At 43.9% G+C, this 23,094-nt stretch overlaps 2 protein-coding genes and 1 pseudogene across 2 annotated transcripts in view; 2 read left to right on the plus strand and 1 right to left on the minus strand.

The window, feature by feature from the left end:
• The first annotated feature begins 669 nt into the window (after positions 1–669).
• On the plus strand, positions 670–8,885 carry Mrps36 (mitochondrial ribosomal protein S36). The gene is made up of 4 exons (XM_052159986.1): positions 670–793; positions 3,933–3,996; positions 6,697–6,884; positions 8,641–8,885. Exons 1-4 carry the CDS (start codon positions 755–757, stop codon positions 8,656–8,658), a joined length of 309 nt encoding a protein of 102 aa, XP_052015946.1. The 5' UTR covers positions 670–754; the 3' UTR covers positions 8,659–8,885.
• A 7,125-nt stretch (positions 8,886–16,010) lies between these two features.
• The window catches only part of Cdk7 (cyclin dependent kinase 7), a 29,274-nt gene continuing 22,190 nt past the window's right edge, over positions 16,011–23,094 (plus strand). Inside the window, exons 1-2 of the mRNA XM_052159706.1 lie at positions 16,011–16,189; positions 16,419–16,478. Coding sequence (XP_052015666.1) covers positions 16,124–16,189; positions 16,419–16,478 — 126 coding nt within the window. The 5' untranslated portion in view covers positions 16,011–16,123. The remainder of the gene's footprint in view (positions 16,190–16,418; positions 16,479–23,094) is intronic.
• On the minus strand, positions 20,683–20,999 carry LOC127666753 (cytochrome c, somatic-like; annotated as a pseudogene).

Below are 23,094 nucleotides of genomic sequence, written 5' to 3' on the forward strand. Positions count from 1 at the left end.
TTTCCCCAGTGAGACTTCCTTGAAGAAAATTAATTTTTCATTCGCGAGTGGTTATCAATTGGCGAGAGCTTCTGGGTTAGAGATGGGGGGCACGTATACACTCAGCTCGAGGACCGCATCTGATGCATATCCTATGCAAGCTGACAGCCCTATTGTATCTAGAAGGCCTCAATACTGTGGATTCTGTGGAGTCCTCCACCCATCCCTTTTATCTTAGCACTTTTTTCTCCTACTCTTTTGCAGAGTTCCCCGAGCCCTGAGGGGAAGCATTTAATGGAGATATCGCCTTTAAGGCTGATATCCAAGGTCTCTCGTGATGCATGTCGCCAGGCTGTCGCTCTCCGTGTTCCCAGCTGCTTCAGGAGCCTTCTCTGAGGATGATTGAGCAAGGAAGGGAATCTATGTAACTCCCAAGTTTTAATAAAATTGTTTGTGTTAGGAAGCCGCAAGAGGTGGTTTCAGATTAAATTTTGGACTGTACTGAAATTAGAAACTAGCTGTCTAGGAGGGAAATGGTCCTTAGATAATTTGGGATGGTGAACCAAATAGTTCAACCGGTTGCTGCACAACGTTGTAATTGAAAGGCCAGAGGTGAGAGCCTGGGCGGGAAAAGGGGCGGGGCGGGCGCAGAGGGTGGAGCTGTCTCCCTTATAGCTCCTCAGTGACATCACACAGGCTCCGCCCCACGCTGCCCACTCCCGGTACTTCTGCGGCTCGCCTGCGCCCCGGAAGCTGCCCCTGCTCGGGGGTCACGATGGGCAGCAAGATGGCTTCCGCCACCAGGGTCGTGCAGGTAAAACCTGAGGCGCTCCCGCGCTTGGAAGGGAGGGAGGGATGGTGCAGACGCAGCGGCAGCGCCGGGAGGAAAGGCGGTGCCAGAGAACGCGTCCTGCCCGCGGCCCTGAGGAGGGCCGGCGGGTGTGTGTGTGTCTGAGAATGGAACCTCGGGCTCCAGGCGGCCGGGAGTAGACAGAGTCTGGCGCCAAGGGTTCGAGGCCCGCGGCGCGTGGTGGCCTCTGGTAGTGTCGGCTCGTGCTCGCCGGAGGTCGGAGGATTCCTCAGCACCTCATTAGCCCTAGTAGTCTGCGGACTACGCTGCCCTCCAGCAGTTCGGCCAATCGCCGCTTTTATGCTTGCCAGCCAGCCAATCCGGAGGAAGGCTGTAGCGGGGCGGGGAAGGAAGCAAATCCTGGATCTGACCTGGTGTCCCTTCAAGGACTTGGGAATGGCCGGATAACCTATCCCTTGGGCTGTTTCCTCACCTTCGAGCTGGTTAGAGCTGATCTGTTCAGGCTCTTGGCTAGAGATGCGGGGACGCATAAAACACCATGCTATTTAAGTTTATTATTTACTAGTAGTATGTTGTTTTCAGGGTTGGTTTGTCAAGCCTTTCTCCACTGTGCTTAGATAGGCAGCTACGGTAACCTTGCTAATCCACCCATCAATCACTAACTCCTGACAGCTTTTGTATCTGCTTCTCCAGCTGTGGTCTCTAAATAAAAGAGGTAAAAATTCGTGAGAAAGGGGACACAGCCTTTTGTAATTAGAGAGTTTTTAAAATTCTGAATGTGGAGTATTTTCTGATTAATCTTCACTTTTGATATGTGAGTGGTTTTTGGTTTTTGGTGTTTTTTTTTTTTTTTTTTTGCACAGACACACTTTCCCTTGAAGTTGTCTGAGTGATGATGACCTTTGGAACCACTGCAATGAATAATCCTCAGTTACTCATTCAGTGGGTACGGAGCATTGATGATTCTGCGAGTACAGAATAGCTGACAAAGTCTGTTAGCCATCCCATATAACCTCTTACATCCACAATGCATATATAACTGGGAGTGGCCAGCACTCAGGAGGCAGAGGCAGGCAGGTCTCTTGTGAGGTAGAGGCCAGCCTGGTCTACAGCGTGAGGTACATTCAGAGCTCCAGAGTAAGACCAAGTCTCAAAAAAAGAAAGAAAGCCGGGCGATGGTGGCGCACACCTTTAATCCCAGCGCTTGGGAGGCAGAGGCAGGCGGATTTCTGAGTTCGAGGCCAGCCTGCTCTACAAAGTGAGTTCCAGGACAGCCAGGGCTACACAGAGAAACCCTGTCTCAAAAAAACAAAACAACAAAAAAAGAAAGAAAATGAAGACCTGCTTGGAAATCCTTGCGTGCCATGAAAATACAAGTTAAAACCAGGAGGGAACTACACATTCACCAAAATAACTAAAGTGTACTTTTTAGTGCTGTGGTTTGGAGCCAGGGCTTCATGCATGCAGCCCACCTCTGAGCTACACTCAGCCCATGCTATGAAGAGACTGACAATACCAAGTGGTGACATGACAGAAGGCCTTGAAACTTTTTGTTTGTTTGTTTTCCGAGACAGGGTTTCTCTGTGTAGCCCTGGCTGTCCTGGAACTCACTCTGTAGACCAGGCTGGCCTCGAACTCCGAAATCTGCCTGCCTCTGCCTCCCAAGTGCTGGGATTATAGGCGTGCGCCACCACTGCCCAGTGCCTTGAAACTCTTAACGTCTTTACTGCTGATTTACTATCCAAGAGTGTCTGTCTCTACAGAGCGACTTGTGTGGAAATGTTCCGAGAGGACTGAGGAGCTAGCTCGGTGGGTAACGTGCCTTCTGCACTGGCATTGCTCTGCTCCCAGCCCCCATGTACACGCTGGCTAGATCTGCAGCCTGGAGCGTGAGAGGTGGAGGCTGGCAGGTCTCTAGAGCTCGCTGGCTCGCTGGACGGGGGAGTTGTGGGTTCAGGGCGACATGTCTGTCCACACCACATATGCACACACAAGCAGAGGCGTGTGAATCTCTTGAGTTTGAAGCCAGCCTGGCCTACATAATGAGTTCCAGGACAGCCAGGGACTTGTAGAGAATGCCTTTTTTTTTTTTTTTTTTTTTTTTTTTTTTGATTTGGTTTTTCTGAGACAGGGTTTCTCTGTGTAGCCCTGGCTGTCCTGGAACTCACTCTGTAGACCAGGCTGGCCTCAACTCAGAAATCCACCTGCCTCTGCCTTCCAAGTGCTGGAACTAAAGGCGTGTGCCACCACCACCTGGCAGAGCAGGTGTTTTTAGTTGCCCAGTGTTTGTCATGAAACTGTTGAGTAGTGACAGAACATGGGAAGTCATACTTGATACAAATCTGGAAATTTCCAGTTCCTTCCTTACCACTTACTGAATGAAGCCGTGCGAGGGTGCACCGGCTGTACTGTCTTATTTCTGTGTATGTGTGTATGTATGTATGTATGTATGTATGTGTGTATGTATGTGTGTATGTATGTGTGTATGTATGTATGTGTATGTATGTATGTATGTGTGTGTATGTATGTGTGTATGTGTGTGTGTATGTATGTATGTATGTATGTATGCTTGTCTGTGTTTATGAGCCTCGAGCCGGCATCAGATCCCCAGAGCTGGAGTTACAGGTACCTGTAAGCTAGCTGCCTGCTGTGGGCGCTGGGACCCAAACTTGGGTCCTCTGCGGCAAGTGGTCTTCAAGCATCTGTCCAGCCAGCTCACTGTGGACTTTTATTTTGTTTTGTTTTTAACGTTTTACTTATTATTGTGATGTGTATGGAGATCAGGGGACAACTTTTGGGAGTTAGTTCTCTCCTTGCACTGTGCTTTCCAACTGAGTTGCTTGGCAAGTGCTTTTCTTTTTAATGATGTATATGTGTGTATGACATCCGTGTGAGTGCAGGCACTGAGGGAGGCCAGAGGTGTCACATCCCCCTCGAGGTATTGACAGTTGTAAGCTGTCCTGATGTAGGTGCTGGGAATTGAACTCTGGTCCTCTGCTGAAGTACATGCTCTAAACAGAATGAATCCTCTCTCTATCCCTGAGTAGTTTATTTTAATGAAGGTGTTTAATTATGAGAACTAGTGTATTGGTGCTCTTGTAGTTAATAAGGTCCTGTTTCCCCACGTCTTATTTTCCTTCAGGTCGTGAAGCCACATACTCCATTAATAAAGTTCCCTAACAGAAGAGACAAACCTAAGCTCAGTGGTAAGTTGCATTTCATTTAGACATTTCTTTTTTTTTCTTTTCTTTTTTCTTTTCTTTTCTTTTTTTTTTTTTTTTTTTTTTTGGTTTTTCAAGACAGGGTTTCTCTGTGTAGCCCTGGCTGTCCTGGATGTCACTCTGTAGACCGGGCTGGCCTTGAACTCAGAAATCCGCCTGCCTCTGCCTCCCAAGTGCCGGGATTAAAGGTGTGTGCCACCACTGCCTGGCTCATTTAGACATTTCTTAAATGGGCCCATCATATTTAGAATGAATATAAAAGACAGTATTTTTCAACTTTATAATCAATAGGTTGCTGTGGTATAGTTCCAAATATTACCTAAGTAATATACAAGTTATTAACTTTTGGTGGGGTGGGGGTATATAGTTTTGTAGTGGCGAATGATTAAAATATAGTACCGCCCTGCCAGACCTCTGCTCCAAGCCCTGGTGGGTCCCACTCTCCTGCCCAGCACCCACTCCTTCCAAGTATCCAGCAAAGCATGACTCTTAAACTTGGGTAGTTAACCAAATATATTTATGTGTATGAAACTCCCAATTACTTAATGCCGATTACAATGATAAAAGTTTTATCCCAATATTTCTAACCTCTCAGCACACCAGAAACACATCGGACACCATCTGCACATCTCCTCCTCTCCTCCCTCCTGCAGCTCCCAGGCTCCCTCTGTCTCTGCCCCTCCTTCTCTTAGCTCTTCCCCCCTCTCCCCTCCAATCACTGGCCTGTCACTGCCTCAGTGTGAATGGATAGAAAATATCTTGCATCAGAGTCTTACTATGTAGCTCTGGCTGACCTGTAACTGGATATGTAGACCAGGCTGACTTGAACTCACAGAACAACTGCTTCTAACTGCTGAGACTAAAGGTGTATACCACAACATCCAGCTAGTAATTAACTTTTTATTATCCCCGTTACATTTATTTGTTTTATCTTGTTTTTTAATAAATTAAAACAATCATGAGTATGACTGTTTTTCCTGCATGGATGTTATCTGTACAACATGCATGCCTGTTGTCCACAGAGGTCCTAAGAGGGTATCAGATCCCTGGAACTGGAGTTATGGATGTTTTTGAGTCACCGTGTGGGACTTGGGAATCAAACACAGGTCTTGGCAGCCAGTGCCTTTAATCACTGAGCCATCTCAAAGTCCCTAAAGGGATTCTGGGAGACAGGATTGGATAATGTTGATGCAGGGAATCAAACTTGTGTCCTTTAGAAAATGAGTGTGGCCGGGCGGTGGTGGCGCACGCCTGTAATCCCAGCACTCTGGGAGGCAGAGGCAGGTGGATTTCTGAGTTCGAGGCCAGCCTGGTCTACAGAGTGAGTTGCAGGACAGCCAGGACTAAACAGAGAAACCCTGTCTCAACAAAACCAAATCCAAAAAAAACAAAAAAACAAAAAAAAAAAAAAGAAAATGAGTGTGACCTTTAATGGACTCTGGTAGTCATGTACTTCCTGTTTTTTTTTGTTGTTGTTGTTGTTATTGTTTTGTTTTTGTTGTTTTTATTTCTATTAACAGTATTTTTAAAGAAAGATTTATTTATTTACTATGTATAAATTGTTCTGTTTACATGTATGCCTATACATCAGAAGAGGGTACCAGATCCCATTACAGTTGATTGTGAGCCACTATGTGGTTGCTGGGAATTGAACTCAGGACCTCTGGAAGAGCAGCCAGTGCTCTTAACCTCTGAGCCATCTCTCCAGGCCCATATTTTTTACATTTACTTCTTTTAAAACTTTTTCATTTTATCTGTTCAGTGTGTGTGCGCGCGTGCATGCACGTTTGTTGGTACACTAGATCTCGAGTGTGCGCTGTTTCAGTGCATGTGTGGAGGTCGGGACAGCTTGGAGGAGGAGCCAGTGCTCTTCTGCCACAGAGCGCCAGGACTCAAGCTCCAGCCGTCAGGCTTGGAGGCGGGTACCTTTACCTTCTGAGCCAGCACTTCAGTCCTGATTTACTTTCTTTAAACTGCTGCTGGGCATGGACCGAGGCCCCACCTGTCCTAGATACTCAGGGAGCCGAGGCCAAAGGATCGAGAATTCAGGGTCAACTTGGCCAACATAGTGAGACCTCATCATACAAAACAAAAAAACATAAGAGCTGTAGCTGTGACTCAGTGATGGCTGGATTAGCTTGTACAAGGACCTGGGTCCAACGCCATCGCTGCCTGACATAAAACAAACAGAGAACTTTCTTTCAAAAAGAATATTACGTGTGTGTGTGTGTGTGTGTGTGTGTGTGTGTGTGTGTGTGTGTGTGCCTATATATATGTAGTAGTTCTGAACTATTCGAAGCCATGTAGAGTGGTACATACCTATAATTTTAGCACTCAGAAGGTTGAGGAGGAGAATTATTAAAGCAAATTGAGGAATGGCATGATTTATCTATTGAAAGTTTTGTTTATTTATTGTATAGGCATTTTGACTGGATGTATGGCTGTGATCGCACAGAAGCGAGTGTCGGGGCCTCTGGCACTGCAGCTGCACACAGCTTAAGCTCCCCTGTGGTGGCTGGGAATGGAGCTCCTCCTCTAGAAAAGCCAAATGCTCTTAGCCTCTGAGCCACCTCAGCAGCCCCAAAAGCCTGTTAATAAAAGATGATTGATTATTCAGTAGTCAAAAAGTAACATTTAAAGATGCCTGGATAATTCTCTAATTAGTATTTTTGTTTTTAATTTGAGCCTCGGAAGCGTTGGGATCTGCCGCACTGCCCTCCCACTCCTCTGTCATTTCACAGCATCCTAAAGGAAGTACGTCCCCAGATTTACTGATGCATCAGGGGCCACCAGACACGGCAGAAATAATAAAGTCATTACCTCAGAAATACAGAAGGAAACCTGTGTCTCAAGAGGAAATGGAATTTATCCAGGTATGTTGTTCTCTAGCACAAGATTGTGTAGAGTGCCAGTGACATTTTGGGTTCGCAATTTCCTCCCTCTGTTTTGTCAAATGGGATCATAGCTAAGGGAGATGAAGAGATAGGCCAGGGCTGTCAGTACAAATCACAGTTGGGACCATCAGTAAGATGTCTTAGGGTTTTACTGCTCTGAACAGACACCAAGCCAAGGCAAGTCTTACTAAGGACAACATTTAATTGGGGCTGGCTTACAGGTTCAGTCCATTATCAAGACTGGAGCATGGCTGAATCCAGGCAGCATAGTACAGGCAGAGCTGAGAGTTCTACATCTTCATCTGAAGGCTGCTAGAGGAATACTGATTTCCAGGCAGCTAGGGTGAGGGTCTTAAGTCCGCGCCCACAGTGACACACCTACTCCAAAAGGCCACACCTACTCCAACAGGGACATACCCTCTAATAGTGCCACTCCCTGGCCCAAACGTATACAAGCCATCAGCAAGGACATATGAAGAAATAAAACTATACAGAGGGTCTGAGATGTAGCTCATTAGTAAAACTCCTGCCTAGCATGTGCCATGCCCTGGGTTCAGTTCCCACAAAACATAAAACCGTATGAAAAAAAGCCCTTTGGGTGAGGGATTAGTAACTTTTCAGAGTATAAAGGGCTGCTGAGACCATGGATAAATTTGAGGGGAACTAATGTCATCAATTATCTTTTGTTTTTTTTTTTTGAGACAGAGTCTCTATACAGCTCTAGCTATCCTAGAATTTGCTAAGAAGACCAGGCTGGCTTCAAACTTACAGAGATCTGCCTTCCTCCCCCAGCCACATGCTAGGATGAAAAAGTACACCACTACACCCAGCTTTGCCATCAAAATTGAGTCCTTTCTAGATCTGAATTTGCAACAGTTACTTTAAGTGCCTCCAAAGTATGCTAAAACTAGATTTTTCCCCCTCTGAGACAGGGTTTTTCTATGTAGCCTTGGCTATCCTGGAACTTGCTCTGTAGACTAGGCTGGCCTCAAACTCAGAGATTCATCTGCCTCTGCCTTCCTAGTACTGGAAGTAAGATTAAAGGTGTGAGCCACCACTGCCTGGCTTTTTTTTTTTTTTTTAATTGGGCTGGGGCTGGAGAGATGGCTTAGTGGTTAAGAGCACTGACTGCTCTTCCAGAGGTCCTGAGTTCAATTCCCAGCAACCACATGGCGGCTCACAACCATCTGTAATGGGATCCAGTGCCCTTTTTTGGTGTGTCTGAACACAACGACAGTGTACTCAAATAAATAAAATAAATGTTAAAAAAATATATATATATCAAGGGCTGGAGAGATAGCTGGCTCAGTGCTTAAGAGCATTGGTTTTTCTTTCAGAGGACCTAGGTTCGATTCCCAGCACCCATATGAGAGCTCACAACTGTAACTCTAATTCCAGGGCATCTGATGCCCTCTCATCTGATATTTATGCACATAAAGATAAAATTAAATAAATTATTAAAGAATCATAATCAGTTTTTAAAAATCAAAAGCTGTCTGGGATTGGTGGCTCACAACTGTAATCTTAACTCAGAAGGCTTGAGGCAGGAGGATTGCCCTGATTTCTCAGAGGCCAGTTTGGCCTATATATTAAATTCTAGGCCAGCTTGGGTTACAGAGTGAGACCTTGTCTCAAACAGCCAGAGCTGGAAGATGAATTTATTGTGCAAACGTTGGCCAGTTTTGTACTGACCTCATGGATTTGTTGTACTGATTTGTTGTGCTTCTCTTTTCAGCGTGGGGGTCCAGAGTGATCGTCGTGGCTGCTGCTTGTCCCCAGACAGAAGGATTAGCTTTACAATAAAGGACTTCCACAATCTCAAATGAAAAGTCACATATTAAACAACCTTAATAAATATGCTGTAAGCAGAATGAAGGCTAGGAACTCCAGGTGGACACTGTATCTCCTACCTTATGTATCTTGTCAGCTTCCCCAAAAGCTGACCTGTACACTTATTAAAGTCTACGTTTTTAAGTGCTAGCCTGTCAACTTACTCTTGATTATGAAGTGTTACCAGTGATGAGCTATTAAAAGCACATGGCATCTAATAACCACCCCCTTCTCTCTGTTTAGATGTAAAGGTAATTTATGAAGGATAATTACTACTATAAGGAAGTTTTTATCCCCTGAAAGTAGATGAGGATCAGTGAGATATTTCCATTGTTTGTTCTATGATTTTTTTTCATTTGCAAGTTTATTTGAGTATAATTGAGTATAACCATACCCTATTTTAAGTAATAAAAATGCAATTTAAATAAAGGCTGGCAGTGGGATTAAGACTATGAAGATTATAGTTTGTAACTATAAAAGGTTACTTGTATCTATATTCAGAAAGTGTCTGCGCTGTAGGGAGCAGTGCAGCCTTACGTGAGTGACATGTTGGAGTGAGTGATCCGTGCACCCTGAGCCTAGCGACTGCAGCTTCTTCTACCCTGATGTTTTCCCAGCCTGAGGTTGCTGTCCTACAGGGACCTCCTGTGAAGACTAGCTAAGCCTCCCTGTGTTCTGGGAGCAGCAGGAGAACCCTACCCCATCCCAGCTTCAGTGCCCGTGTGTCATGTCTTGTCTCTCTGCTGCTACTCAGGTTCCAGAGCTCCAGCCTCATGGGTCACGGCAGTGTATACAGTACAGAACAAGAAGGTGAACATACAGCTTAGGAACAAGTATTTCACTAGAAATGGCTTCTTAGAATGTTCTGGAGGGCTCTCATTTATCTTAGTGTTGGGTTGTGATTGTGTTTGCAAATCCTGATAATTAACTTCCAAGTCTAACTTCCTGGGCAACCAATGACAACTACAATGGATTTTCCTCACAGTAATCTTAAAAAAGCTGACTAAATCCATACTTGTAATGTATGCATTATACCTTACAGAATATACCTTTAGAGAAGTCATCCTTAGCCGGGCAGTGGTAATGCACACCTTTAGTCTCACCACTTGGGAGGCAGAGGCAGACAGATTTCTGAGTTCAAAGCCAGTCAGTGCTCTTAACCGCTGAGCCATCTCTCCAGCCTGTGACTGGGTCTTACTAGGTAGTTTGGTTGGCCTAGAATTTGCTGCATGGACCCAGGGTGGCTTCAAACTCAGAGATCCCTGCTTCTGCCTCTGCAGTGCTAGGATTAAAGCCACAGACCTCATGTCTAGCTATGATTCACCTTTTATTTTTTCCAGAGAAGGTTATTTGGGGGTAAAGACATGGCTTTGTAAGTAGTGTGCTTGCCAAGCAGTCCTGAGGGCCACAGCTGGAGCCTCAGAACCCATGTGAAAAGCTGGGAGCAGTTAGGTACTTGCAGTTTTACTGCTGGGAAGGTAGAAAGGCCGGACCCTGGAGCAGTCTGGCCAGCCAGCCTAGCTGAGCTGGTGAGCTCGGTGGGAGACTGTCTTGGAAAAGCAGATGGAGAGACTGAAGAAGAACCTAACACTGACTGACTTCTGCATACGCACCCTAAACATGCACCCCACAAACACATCCGCAGGTTACTGGGGGGCTGAGGACATAGCTCAGCGAGCTCTTGCGTAGCTTGTACAAGGCCCTGGATTCAATCGTTTGGCTACACAGCAGAAAGATGGGTTTCTACAGTCTATGGGTATTGTACCTGGTCCTAGGCAACGGCAAGGGGCTAGTTAACCCTTTCCAGACGCTGGCTTTACCCATCCAAAGTCACTTAAGCCTTCCAGCAGTGTTTGAGTAGATCCTACCGTCGAGAAAACTAAGTCATTCATCTAGTGATTGAATACTGGTTGGCCAGCATTCAAAAGCAGGCCACTACCAGATTATATTAGCATCTTTTTTCTTTTATGATTTATTTTATGTATATCAGTATTCTATCTGCAAATACACCTGCGTGCCAGAAGGCATCAGATCCCATTATAGGTGGTTGCGAGCCACCATGTGGTTGCTGAGAATTGAATTCAGGACCTCTAGAAGAACCAGGCAATGTTTTTAACTACTGAGATATCTCTCCACACTATACTAGCATCTAAAGATCTTTTTTGTCTGTTTTTTGAATTTGGTTTTTTTGAGACAGGGTTTCTCTGTATAGCCCTGGCTGTCCTGGAACTCACTCTGTAGACCAGGCTGGCCTCAAACTCAGAAATCCGCCTGATTCTGCCTCCCAGAGTGCTGGGATTACAGGCGTGCGCCCCCAGCACCCAGCTAAATAGAATCTTAATAACTAGTCCTTGTATTCTGTTGCTATCTCCAACATATCACTTAAGATTTCTAATTTTTAGAAACATCAGTTGCAAAGAGAGAGGAAAAATTAAAAAAAAAAAGTACAAAAAGTTTCAGGACAGCCAGGGATATACAGAGAAACCCTGTCTCGAAAAATCAAAATTAAAAAAAAAAAAAAAAAAAAAAGGAAAAATAGCCATATTGACAGCTACTCCAACTCAGAACTTTGAGGTCAGCCTGTTAGTGGATTTTTATGTGCTAGGGGTCAAAATTGGTAACATTCTGGTGAAGCCATCTGTTTTACCACAGGCCTTGCTTTTCCTTTCCCCCTTGCCCTTCTATCTATCTATAGTGTAGTTTCTTAGCAGCCATAGCAAACCTTTTGAAATATTATCTGGGGCCAGATGGACATCCAGTAACGTCTTTCTTACACTGGCCTGAAAGCACCATCTCTGTCTCACTCCCTCTTAGAGTTGCCATGATGCCTTATGTTTAACTTTTTTCTGAGACAGGATCTCACTATGTAGACTTGAATGGTCTCGACCTATATTTTATCTTCCACTATAATGGGATGTTTTAAAAGGTATTTTTAGATCTACAATAATTTTTGACACATAGAAAGCAATACATATTTGTTAAAAAAAATTTTTTTTTTAGTTGTTTTGAGACCAGGTCTTTCTTTGTATCTGACTGGCCTGGAATTTACTGGGTGGATCAGGCTGGCCTCAAGCTCACAGAGATCTGCTTGCCTGTGTCTTCCTAGTGTTGGGCTTAAAGGCATGTAACATAGTGGATTCTAATTACATAGATATTGTAACATATATGATTATAATTATAACCTGGTTAGTTGTGTAGAGTATTATTCAACCCAGGGTTATAGAAAGAACTGCCAATGACCAATAGCAGGTTCTTTTTTGTTTGTTTTTTGTTTTTGTGAGACTGTAGGCCAGGCTTTCCTGGAAATTGCAAGCTTCCTGTCTCCAGTCTGAATGCATGCCTGGTAGGACAGGGATGTATAGGGATGGAACAAGAACAGGACACAGTGGAGGGAGAATCTGGTTGGTTAATTAAGCTTACTTTACTTTTTTATAAGGGTTAAAGCACTTCTTTATGTTGCCTAAAACTGGCCAGCTTGGGAGAGCCAGCTGCTAGTTCCTTGAAAAGTCAGATTAGCCCTCTGTCAGATGTGGGGTTGGTGAATATCCTTTCCCATTTTGATGGTTGCCATTTTGTCCTTTTAACAGTGTCCTTTGCCTTACAGAAACTTTGTAATTTTATGAGGTCCCATTTGTCAATTCTTGATCTTAGAGCATAAGCTATTGGTGATCTGTTCAGGAACTTTTCCCCTGTGCCCATGTCCTCAAGGGTCTTCCCCAGTTTCTTTTCTATTAGTTTCAGTGTGTCTAGTTTTACATGGAGATCCTTGATCCACTTGAAGTTTAGTACATGGAGACGAGAATGGATCAATTCGCATTCTTCTGCATGCTGACCTCCAATTGATCCAGCACCATTTGTTGAAAAGGCTATCTTTTTTCCACTGGATGTTTTTGGCTCCTTTGTCGAAAATCAAGTGACCATAGGTGTGTGGATTCATTTCTGGATCTTCAATTCTATTCCATTGGTCCACTTGTCTGTCACTGTGCCAATACCATGCAGCTTTTAACACGATTGCTCTGTAGTATTGCTTGAAGTCAGGGATACTGATTCCCCCAGAATTTCTTTTGTTGTTGAGAATAGTTTTAGTTATCCTGGTTTTTTTTGTTATTCCAGATGAATTTGAGAATTGCTTTTTCTAACTCTGTGAAGAACTGAGTTGGGATTTTGATGGGGATTGCATTGAATCTGTAGATCGCTTTTGGCAAGATGGCCATTTTAACTATATTAATCCTGCTGATCCACGAGCATGGCAGATTTTTCCATTTTCTGAGGTCTTCCTCGATTTCCTTCTTCAGAGACCTGAAGTTTTTGTCATATAGATTTTTCACCTGTTTGGTTAGAGTCACACCAAGATACTTTATATTGTTTGTGGCTATTTTGAAGGTTGTCATTTCCCTAACTTCTTTCTCAGCCTGCTTATCCTTTGGGTATAGGAAGGCAACTGATTTGCTTGAGTTGATTTTTAACCAGCCACTTTGCTGAAGTTGTTTATCAGCTGTAGGAGTTCTCTGGCGGAGGTTTTCGGGTCACTTAAGTAGACTATCATGTCATCTGAAAATAGTGATAATTTGACTTCTTCCTTTCCAATTTGTATCCCCTTGACCTCCTTACATTGTCTAATTGCTCTAGCTAGAACAAGTACTATATTGAAAAGATATGGAGAGAGAGGACAGCCTTGTCTAGTCCCCTTAGTGGGACTGCTTCAAGTTTCTGTCCATTTAGTTTGCTGTTGGCTACCGGTTTGCTGTATATTGCTTTAACGATGTTTAGGTATGGGCCTTGAATTACTGTATATACAAAGAACTCAAGAAGCTAGACCCCAGGGAACCAAATAACCCTATTAAAAAATGAGGTACAGGTCTAAACAAAGAATTTTCACCTGAAGAAATTCGGATGGCCGAGAGGCACCTTAAGAAGTGCTCAACATCATTAGTCATTAGGGAAATGCAGATCAAAACAACCCTGAAATTTCACCTTACACCAGTCAGAATGGCTAAGGTCAAAAACTCAGGAGACAGCAGGTGTTGGCGAGGATGTGGAGAAAGAGGAACACTCCTCCACTGCTGGTGGGGCTGTAAGATGGTACAACCACTTTGGAAAGCAGTCTGGAAGTTCCTCAGAAAACTGGACATGAGACTTCCAGAGGACCCTGCTATACCTCTCCTGGGCATATGCCCAAAGGATTCCCCAGCATGCAATAAAGACACATGCTCCATTATGTTCATAGCAGCCTTATTTATAATAGCCAGAAGCTGGAAAGAACCCAGATGCCCTTCAAAGAAGGAATGGATACAGAAAATGTGGTATATTTACACAATGGAATACTACTCAGCAATTAGAAACAATTTCACAAAATTTTTAGGCAAATGGTTTGATCTGGAAAATATCATCCTAAGTGAGGTAACCCAATCACAAAAGAATACACATGGAATGCAATCTCTGATAAGTGGATATTAATTAGCCCAGAAGCCCTGAATACCCAAGGCACAAATTGCACAACAAATGACACCCATGAAGAAGTATGGAGAGGGTCCTGATCCTGGAAAGGATTGATCAAGCATTGGAAGGGAATATAAGGACAGAGAAAAATGAGGGAGGTGATTGGAGAATGGATGGAGAGAAGAAGGTTTATGGGACATATGGGGAGGGGGGATCCGGGAAAGGGGAAATCATTTGGAATGTAAACAAAGAATATAGAAAATAAAAATATTACCAAAAAAAAAGAAAAGTCAGATTAATTTCTGTCTAGTGCGGAACTTCAGTATTCCTCCAGTTTGGTTTGATATGGTGAAACTGGTGTGAATCTCTTACATTTTATTAACAAAGGTATTAAGGGGCTTGGAGATGGCTCTGTTTTGTTTTTTTTTTTTTAAACATTCATTTGTGTATATCAGTGTTCTATTTGCATGTGTGCCTGCATGACAGAAGAGGGAACTGAACTCAGGACCTCTGGAATATGCAGTCAGTGCTCTTTTATGCTGAGCCATCTCTCCAGAGCCTGGCTCAACTCTTAGGAGCACTTGCTGCTGCTCTTCCAGGTTCAGTTCCCAGCATCTACAGGATACTTCACAGCCATCATTACAGTTCCCTGGGATGCCCTCTCTTGACCCCTACGGGCCATGTGTCACCCATAGGAGACACAGACATACTTGCAAGCAAAACATCAATACACATAAAATTAAAAAAAAATTTTTTTTAAAGCAAAGGTATTATAGCTCTGGTTCTTGCCTCAGAAGTAATTTCGGTCGCATCATTTGTTTCCTTTGTGAGAAAAAAAAGCTGAACAATGTGAAGATCAAGTCTTAAATCCACCAGGGAATTGAGGCCTCAACAAAACCACCCTCTACCTTGCAAACTGGATGGAGGTGAAAACAAAAATATGATTCAAGAGGAAACCATTCCTGGAGGCAGTAATTGACTTCTAGGCTTAAAGTGTAACCACTAATTACATAGCAAACACTGTTACTATGTCTAAAGACGCTGTATGTTTCTCTTAATTCATTAGTTTCTAATTTTTAGAAGACCAAAGACTCATTCCATAGCATTCAGTAGGACTTGGTTTTGCTTTCCTGTGCCTGTTTCTTCATAAATCAGCCTTTTTTCCCCTTTCTTTCTTTTTGTTTGTTTGTTGTTGTTGGGTTTTTTTTTTATTTTTATTTATTTATTTATTTATTTTTTTGGATTTGGGTTTTTCGAGACAGGGTTTCTATGTGTAGCCCTGGCTGTCCTGGAACTCACTCTGTAGACCAGGCTGGCCTCAAACTCAGAAATCTGCCTGCCTCTGCCTCCCAAGTGCTGGGATTACAGGCATGCGCGCCACCCCCCCAATCAGCCTTTAAGAACTTGAAGTGGGACGGGGAGGGGGACCTGACTGGAGGAAGTGGGGCAGCGACCGGGGTGTAAAGAGGATAAATCAATAAATTAGTTGGGGGGAAGAAAAAGCATGCACAAGAAGAAAAAAACAAAACAAATGGAGGGGTTTGGTTTCCATAGCGACTGAGGAGGCACAGCATCGCAAAGCAAGACCGGTGCAAAGGCAAGCCTTCCGCAGTCTTACACTTCTGCGTCATTCCGAAGTTAGAAACACCTATCTTTGGAAGCGAAGAAAATCCACGTTAACGATAAAACCAGTAACAAATGAACACCTACAGTTGTCTAGGACAACACAGCTTCCGGCCACAGTGTGCACGTGGCAGCGCGGAAGGGCGCTGTTCACGGCCCAGCTCAGCTTCCGTAGGACTGGCCCCGCCCACAGCGGAAGTATGGGCGGGACCATTAGGTCCTGTGAGTCCAGTGACCGGAAGTAGCTGTTGGGAGCTTTCAGACGCTTTAAATTCCTGCGGGGTGGAGGGCTTCGCGTAGTTGCTGGAGTCTGGCTTCTTATTCGAATGGCTGTGGACGTGAAGTCTCGAGCGAAACGCTATGAGAAACTGGACTTCCTCGGAGAGGGACAGGTGAGGCCTTGGGCTGAGTCAGCTGGCGCGGCCGTTCTCGCGCTGGCACAGCCTGGCCACTGCCGCCTGGGGCCCCATGTCACCACCCTGAGCTTCCTCCCTTCTAGACCACGCAGCAGGCCCCTCCAGAATCAGGATTTCTTTGTTCTTAAAAGGGGGGGCGGGGCGGACCCCAAACCAACCACCAGGTAAAGACCTCTCACGAATTTGTTACCGCTTTCCTTTCTAGTTTGCTACGGTCTATAAGGCCAGGGATAAGAACACCAACCAGATCGTCGCCATTAAGAAAGTGAGTTTCCTTTTTATGTTGTTTTCTCTCCAGTCTTTGCGTCCTACTTGCCACGTAGCCCTTGCTGGCCCGGAGCTCGCTCTTTAGACCCGGCGGTCTTAGAACTTGCTGCGAGCCTTAACCCTCTGCTTTCTGGGGTTTGGGGGTTTGCAGGCTCCACCACGCCGGGCAACTCTTAGAGAAGCTGCTTGTGCATTAACAGTTGATCGACGGCTCTCTCTGTCTGTGAGACAGTCTTGCTATGTAGTCCAGTCTCCAATTCGTGGAAATCCTCCTGCCTCTGCCTCCCGAGTGCTGGGGATTACAGACATGGACTACCTAAGGCTTCATTTTATCACCTACGGTCACACTCTGTGGGAGTTACGAGAACTACATAGACAATAGTATTTATTAGTGTCTTGTGTTTCAAGATGGAACTCGGGCTGAACCAGTTTGTGCTCAAATGATATAAGTTAAAACGTCTTGTTCCATAAAAGTTGGTTGTTGGTCAGGGAGGCAACAACCTCCCTGTTGTACAGCCTCTCTTAAGTCCCTTTGGATGGCATGATCTTTCTAGGCCCCAGGTTGTTATGTGTGTGTTATCTGTACAGAAAGGTTTTCATTGGCATTAGCAATACTGATAATAGTATATTTTCTAAAAAGATTTATATTTTTAAAATTTAAATTCATTAAGAACACTCTGACATAATTTCCTGTGTATCAAACTTTGGCTTACATTTTTTTTCTCCTACACTTAACCTCCATGTGAAATAGGTAAAGGTGTCCTCGCTTCAGCCTTGAGGTACCTGAGGCTACTTAGATGATTTCAAGATTGCACAGCTAGCAATGCAGAGCCGTTAGAACGGAGCTGTTGGTTGTTCTTCCTGTGCTAAAATCTATAGCCAGCCAGCTCAAGACGGCTCTGTGTCTCCTCATAGAGGAGGCCTGTTGTGGTTGAGCTCCTGTTCCCAGGCTACTTTGAATCTGTTGCTTCCTTTGAAGGGTGGATAATCACCCTTGCATCTGGCAGCCTCCCAAGTACTCCAGTTCATTCATTTAGTATTTGGTTTGCTGTCTTTTCAGGGATTTCTGATATTATCTTTGTTTTATTTTAAGGAGTTACTTTTGTATCAATATTTTCAGGTGGGGGCGCTTGTGTGCCAAGGCGCATGTGTAGGATCCAGGACAACTGCAGAGCTCCTTCTCTGCCGCTTGTAGGTTCCAGGACTTGAGTTCTCTCTGGCTTGGTGGAAGTGCCTTCACCCAGGAGGCTAAATTGCTGGCTCTTGTATATTTTTCACTTCTCCTATTCTTATTTTCTAGCTTGTGCTTTGTGATCTGCCACTCTTATCAAACTCTTAATTCTCTGGGCTGGGCGTGGTGGCCTATTTCTGTAATCCCAATTACTCCAAAGGCTGAGGCAAGAGAATTGAATGGCAGCATTCCCAGCGCTGGGGGCTGGAGATGGGCAAATCCCAGAGGCTGTTTCCATGCAGCATATCCTATGTAGTGAACAGCTGTGAGAGACACTTTCTCACAGAAACAAGGTGGACAGTGTCTGAGGAAGGACATCTGAGTTGGCCTCTAGCCTGTACACATACCTGAATATGCACACACACAAACATACATACCTGCACCTACATTTGTGCACCCTTAAAGACATACACACATAAAGTTCAGGACCTTCTTGTGCTAAAGAGTAAGTTTCAAGGCTAGCACATGCAACTTAGTAAGACCATGTCTCAAAATAGAAAGTAAAAATGGCGGGCTGGAGAGATGGCTCAGTGGTTAAGAGCCCGGGCTGCTTGCTTTTCCAGAAGTTCTGAGTTCAATTCCCAGCAACCACATGGTGACTTACAACCATCTGTAATGAGATCTGATGCTCTCTTCTGGTGTCTGAAGACGGCGACAGTGTACTCATATAAATGAAATAAATAGAACCTTAAAAAAAACCCCCAAAAAACAAAACAAAAAAACAAATAAAGGAGGCCAAGGCTCAATGGTGGAGCACCTGCCTAGTGTATGCGAAGCCCGCTGTTGTGGAAAACAGGCACTAGAACAATACCAAACACCAGAAGAAATAACAAAACACCAGAAACTCTTTTTGTTTTTTTGTTTTTTTTTTTTTCTTTTGGTTTTTTTTGAGACAGGGTTTCTCTGTATAGCCCTTCTCTGTATAACCAGAAACTCTTAAGTCTCCTTTTTCTTAAGATAGGAATTCTGTGGCCTAGATTGTCCTGAAACTCACTATGTAGCCCAGGTAAACTATCCGTCTTCCTGCTCCAGCCTCTCAAAAGATGGTACTCCTGGTATGAGCCACTCCCACCCTCCCTCTTAGCTGAGCTGCTGTCTGTGTCATTGCCAGGCCTACTTCTGCCTCATGATCCCAGCCACGCCGACCCTCTCTTCCTTGAACGTGCTAGATTCGTTCTAGTCCCAGGATCGTTCTATTTTCTCTTTTGTTTGGTTGCCATGTTTTCTCTCTAGAACTTGGTGTGGTTGGATTCTATTTCCCTCAGATATCTCTCCATCTAGAGGTGTCCTTTCATTACAGCCAGACAAGTGTTCCTATTGCTTCCCTGTTCTTCGCAGCTCTTCGCTCTGTCATCTTGATGCTGCTGCCAGACTCTGACATCCTTCCTTCTGAGTTCATTGCCCACAAGAATCTACTAACATTATACCTGGGGCTGTGCTGAGCGCATCTGTAGGCATTTATTTGTTTATTTATTGTGCTGCCTGCATGTATGTCTGTGTAGCTATGTGTAGAGGCCAAAAGAATGTTTTATCCCCTGGGACAGGTGTTGTAGATGGTTGTGAGCTGTCTTATGGTAACTGGGAATCAAACCTAGATCCTCTGGAAGAGAAGTCAGTGTGCTCTTAACTATTGAGCTGTCTCGCCTGTCCTGACTTAGCTGGATACAGGGGAGTATATTCTCAGAGACAAATAGGAGGGTCATCTGAGTCTAGTAGTTGAGACCAGCCTAGACAAACATAGTACACTCTGGTATCTGAATCAAAGAAAACATTGAGTTGACTGATCAGATCTTTTCATATGGTTGACATATTGGGTTTTATAATTGTGGATACAAGGGGGTTTTCTTGTCTACTTTTAACATTCATTAGGAGCTGGGTGGTGGTGGCATACACCTTTGATCCCAGCACTCAGGGAGGCAGTGGCAGGCAGATTTCTGAGTTCAAGGCCAGCCTGGTCTACAGAGTGAGTTCCAGGACAGCCAGGGCTATACAGAGAAACCCTGTCTCAAAAAACAAACAAACAAAAGATTTATTTATTTATTTCATTTATATGAGTACACCGTCGCAGTCTTCAGACACCAGAAGAGGGCATCAGATCCCATTACAGATGGTTGTGAGCTTGTGGATACTAGAGGACAACTTATGTGTATTAGGGGGGATGGAATGAAGTCTTGGTGTTGTTTTTAAAAATATTTTAGCTGACATAAGCATCGCAAAATAATAATCACTTAAATCTATATGATAAAGGACATCATGGAATTATTCTGCTTTTATTGTGTGTCTATTTTGAGTTCTTTCCCATGTAATTTTATAATCAACTTGTCAGTGTCTTATATTTTGTGCTGTAATACATGGCCTACTTTTAAATAGAAAGTTTGTAGTATATAGTTAGGAGAATTTTCTTTTTTTTTTTTTAAGTGTTAAATATTCTTTATGTGATATTATACATAAACCTCAGTAAATGCCTTTTGGTGGTAAAAAGGCAGCATCCTTGACGTGGGGAATTCTAATTAAAACAGCACGGTCAAGAGTACACAGTTGCTTCCTGGTGTTTAGCCATTGCCTGTAAGAGGCCAGTGAACACAAACTGAAACACATGTGAGTCTTCTTGTTTCTGTTGATAGAATTTTCCCAGTGTTTAAACATATTCATATACCCAGTTATATAAATCTAAGTATAAAACCATTTAATAGGTTTGAGACAATACCCCTTATTTATGGAAAGTAAAACATTACTAATTACGCCCAATCTTATCTTGAGAAAGGGAGAGCAGTGATAGCACGGATACAACTGGAATTGTTGCTTTAAAAAAGATTGTATCCACTTTATGACAAGTCAGTTATACTTAAATTGGGACTGTCCGACAAAAACATTGTTAGCCATTCACGATCTGAATTTAGTGTATGAATTGCATTATGGTAAACATTAAAAGCCTTGAAACATTTGTTTTGTAATAAATAAGGCAGTGGAATTACTCACTAGTAGCCTTTTTAAGATAAGCTATTAGGTCTGCCCTTTCTCCCTTCTTCTTAATTGCAGTGAAGATCATTTCTGTTCCAGGGATGTACTTTTTGGGATTCTCCAAATCCTCCCTCAGGGCGTCCTCTCCCCAGGTGATGCCTTTGTTCTTGTTGGCATCCGTGTAAGAGAATCCAGCAGCCTGGCCTGTCTTCCACCCAAACAGACCCTGGAGCTCTGGTCCAGTCTTAGCTTGCCTCCCTTTCCCACAGTGTGGCACCAGGCACACTTCTGAACAAAAATGTTCTTGCCCTTTTCAATATCACCCATTTTTAATTCGCTCCTGGATGGTCAACACCACAAACATTTGGACTTGAAGATAAAATGTCCTGCTCTCTCTCGAATTTTTTTAAGGTAGAATACTTTTCCAGAGGTGATTGTAATTGACAGCCCTTGTAAAAAGTATACGGAACATGGTGTTCTTTGGTATGGTTGTTGCTTTGTATAGTTCATAATGCTTATTCAGTGCTACTGTTTTTTAATATCTATCACATTTTGTAAGTTTGCGTTGTGAAAAATGTAGGATAGGGACGCACCTCTAACAAGGCCACACCTACTCCAAACAGGGCACACCTTCTAATAGTGCCACTTCCTGGGCTGAGCCATCATATTCCATTCCCTGGCCCCCATAGGCTTGTTCAAACATATGAGTATGGGGCCCATACCTAAACATAGCATAATAAAAAAATACATTTAGTCCAGCTCCCTGGGGTGAGCATATACAAACCATCATAGTCCATTCCCCGGCCCCCATAGGCTTGTTTAAGCACATGATTCTATGGGGGCCATACCTAAACATAGCATAATGCAAAATCCATTTAGTCCAACTTCCAGAGTCCCCCATAGTATATAGCAGTCTCAACAGTGTTAAAAATCCAAAGTTCAAGATCTTTTCTGAGATTCATCCAATCACTTAACTGTAATCCCCAGAGCAAGACAGGAAACCAGCTGGGAAAACTCCAAATTCTGCATCTCAATGTCTGATGTCAAAAGTGGTCCTCAGATCTCTAACTCCTTTTTGGGCTTTGTTAACTGCAATGAAGTTCTTTGTCCTGGGCTGGTTCTACGCCCTGTTAGGAGCTTTCCTCAGCAGATAGCCCATGGCTCTGCCATCTTGAACATCTTGGGGTTTCCAAGGCAATTTTCATGTTACAGCTCTTGTTTCATTGTCTAGAATCTACATAACATCTTCTGGGCTCCTCCAAAGTGCTCTTGTCACTTGTCCAGCTCTGCTCTCTGTAGCACTCTAAGCTCAGGTTGATCCACTCCATTGATGCTACTGTTCTTGGTGATCATTCTATGATACTGGCATCTCCAGTACACTGGGATCTTCTGCTGCGACTGGGCTTCACCAATAGTCTCTCATAGATTCTCTTCACAGTGCCAAGCCTCAAATCCTTTGCATGACCCCTTTAGTTCCTGGGCCATCGACTGTAGCTGAGGCTTTACCTTCACCAATGGCCTCCTGTGGCTTTTCACAGTGCCAAGCCTCAGCTGTTGTTCATGAGCCCTTCATACCTTCAAAACCAGTACCACACATTACCAAGTACAGCTGTTACAGAAGGTATACCCTTGGCTGTCTCTGGAACACAGATTCTTTGTGCTCTCAGAAAATACTTCCCAGATTTTACCTCAGTGATACTGGCCAATTCTTAATCACCACTAATTACTTAGCTCCAGCTAACCAGCATCAGTTGTCCCAGTAGTCTCTTCCTCCTCTTGGGTAGGATCTTGCCCCAAAGTCCTACTCCCTTAATTTGTTATCTTCTTCAACACCGGATTCAGTTCCACCTTATTTCCTGGTACACCTTTACTACTTAAACTAGAGAACAAAGTTTATGATAGGAATTTCTGAGACTTCCTTTGTCAATGCAGTTAATCTGAGTCTCTTCACCTTAGCCTCAGGCAAACTCCTCAGACTAGGGCAAAAGGTAGCCCTTCCACCAAAATACCACAAAAACATTCTTTATGCCACATACTGAAATCCTTCTCCCCTGAAACCTCTTGGGCCAGGTCAGCACAGTTCAAGTTACTCTTAGCAACAAAGTCTTCCATATTTCTATTAGGATCACCCATTAAGCCCCATTTAAAGCATTCTACTCTCCAAATCCAAAGTCCCAAAATCTACATTTTTCCAAACAAAAGCATGGTCAAGCCTATCACAGTAATACCCCACTCCTAGTACCAATTTCTGTCTTAGAGTTTTACTGCTATGAACAGACACCATGACCAAGGCAAATCTTAAAAGGGACAACATTGAATTGGGGCTGGCTTACAGGTTCAGAGGTTCAGTCCATTATTATCAAGGTGGGAACAGGGCAGCATCTAGGCAGGCATGGTGCAGGCAGAGCTTAGAGTTCTACAT

This window comes from Apodemus sylvaticus, chromosome 16, assembly GCF_947179515.1.
Source record: "Apodemus sylvaticus chromosome 16, mApoSyl1.1, whole genome shotgun sequence".
Taxonomy (NCBI): domain Eukaryota; kingdom Metazoa; phylum Chordata; class Mammalia; order Rodentia; family Muridae; genus Apodemus; species Apodemus sylvaticus.

Coding starts and splice junctions, on each gene's coding strand:
- Mrps36 (XM_052159986.1), top strand. CDS start 755: ATGGGCAGCAAGATGGCTTCCGCCACCAGGGTCGTGCAG. Junction 794..3,932: donor CCGCCACCAGGGTCGTGCAG/GTAAAACCTGAG, acceptor ATTTTCCTTCAG/GTCGTGAAGCCACATACTCC. Junction 3,997..6,696: donor AGACAAACCTAAGCTCAGTG/GTAAGTTGCATT, acceptor TTTTAATTTGAG/CCTCGGAAGCGTTGGGATCT.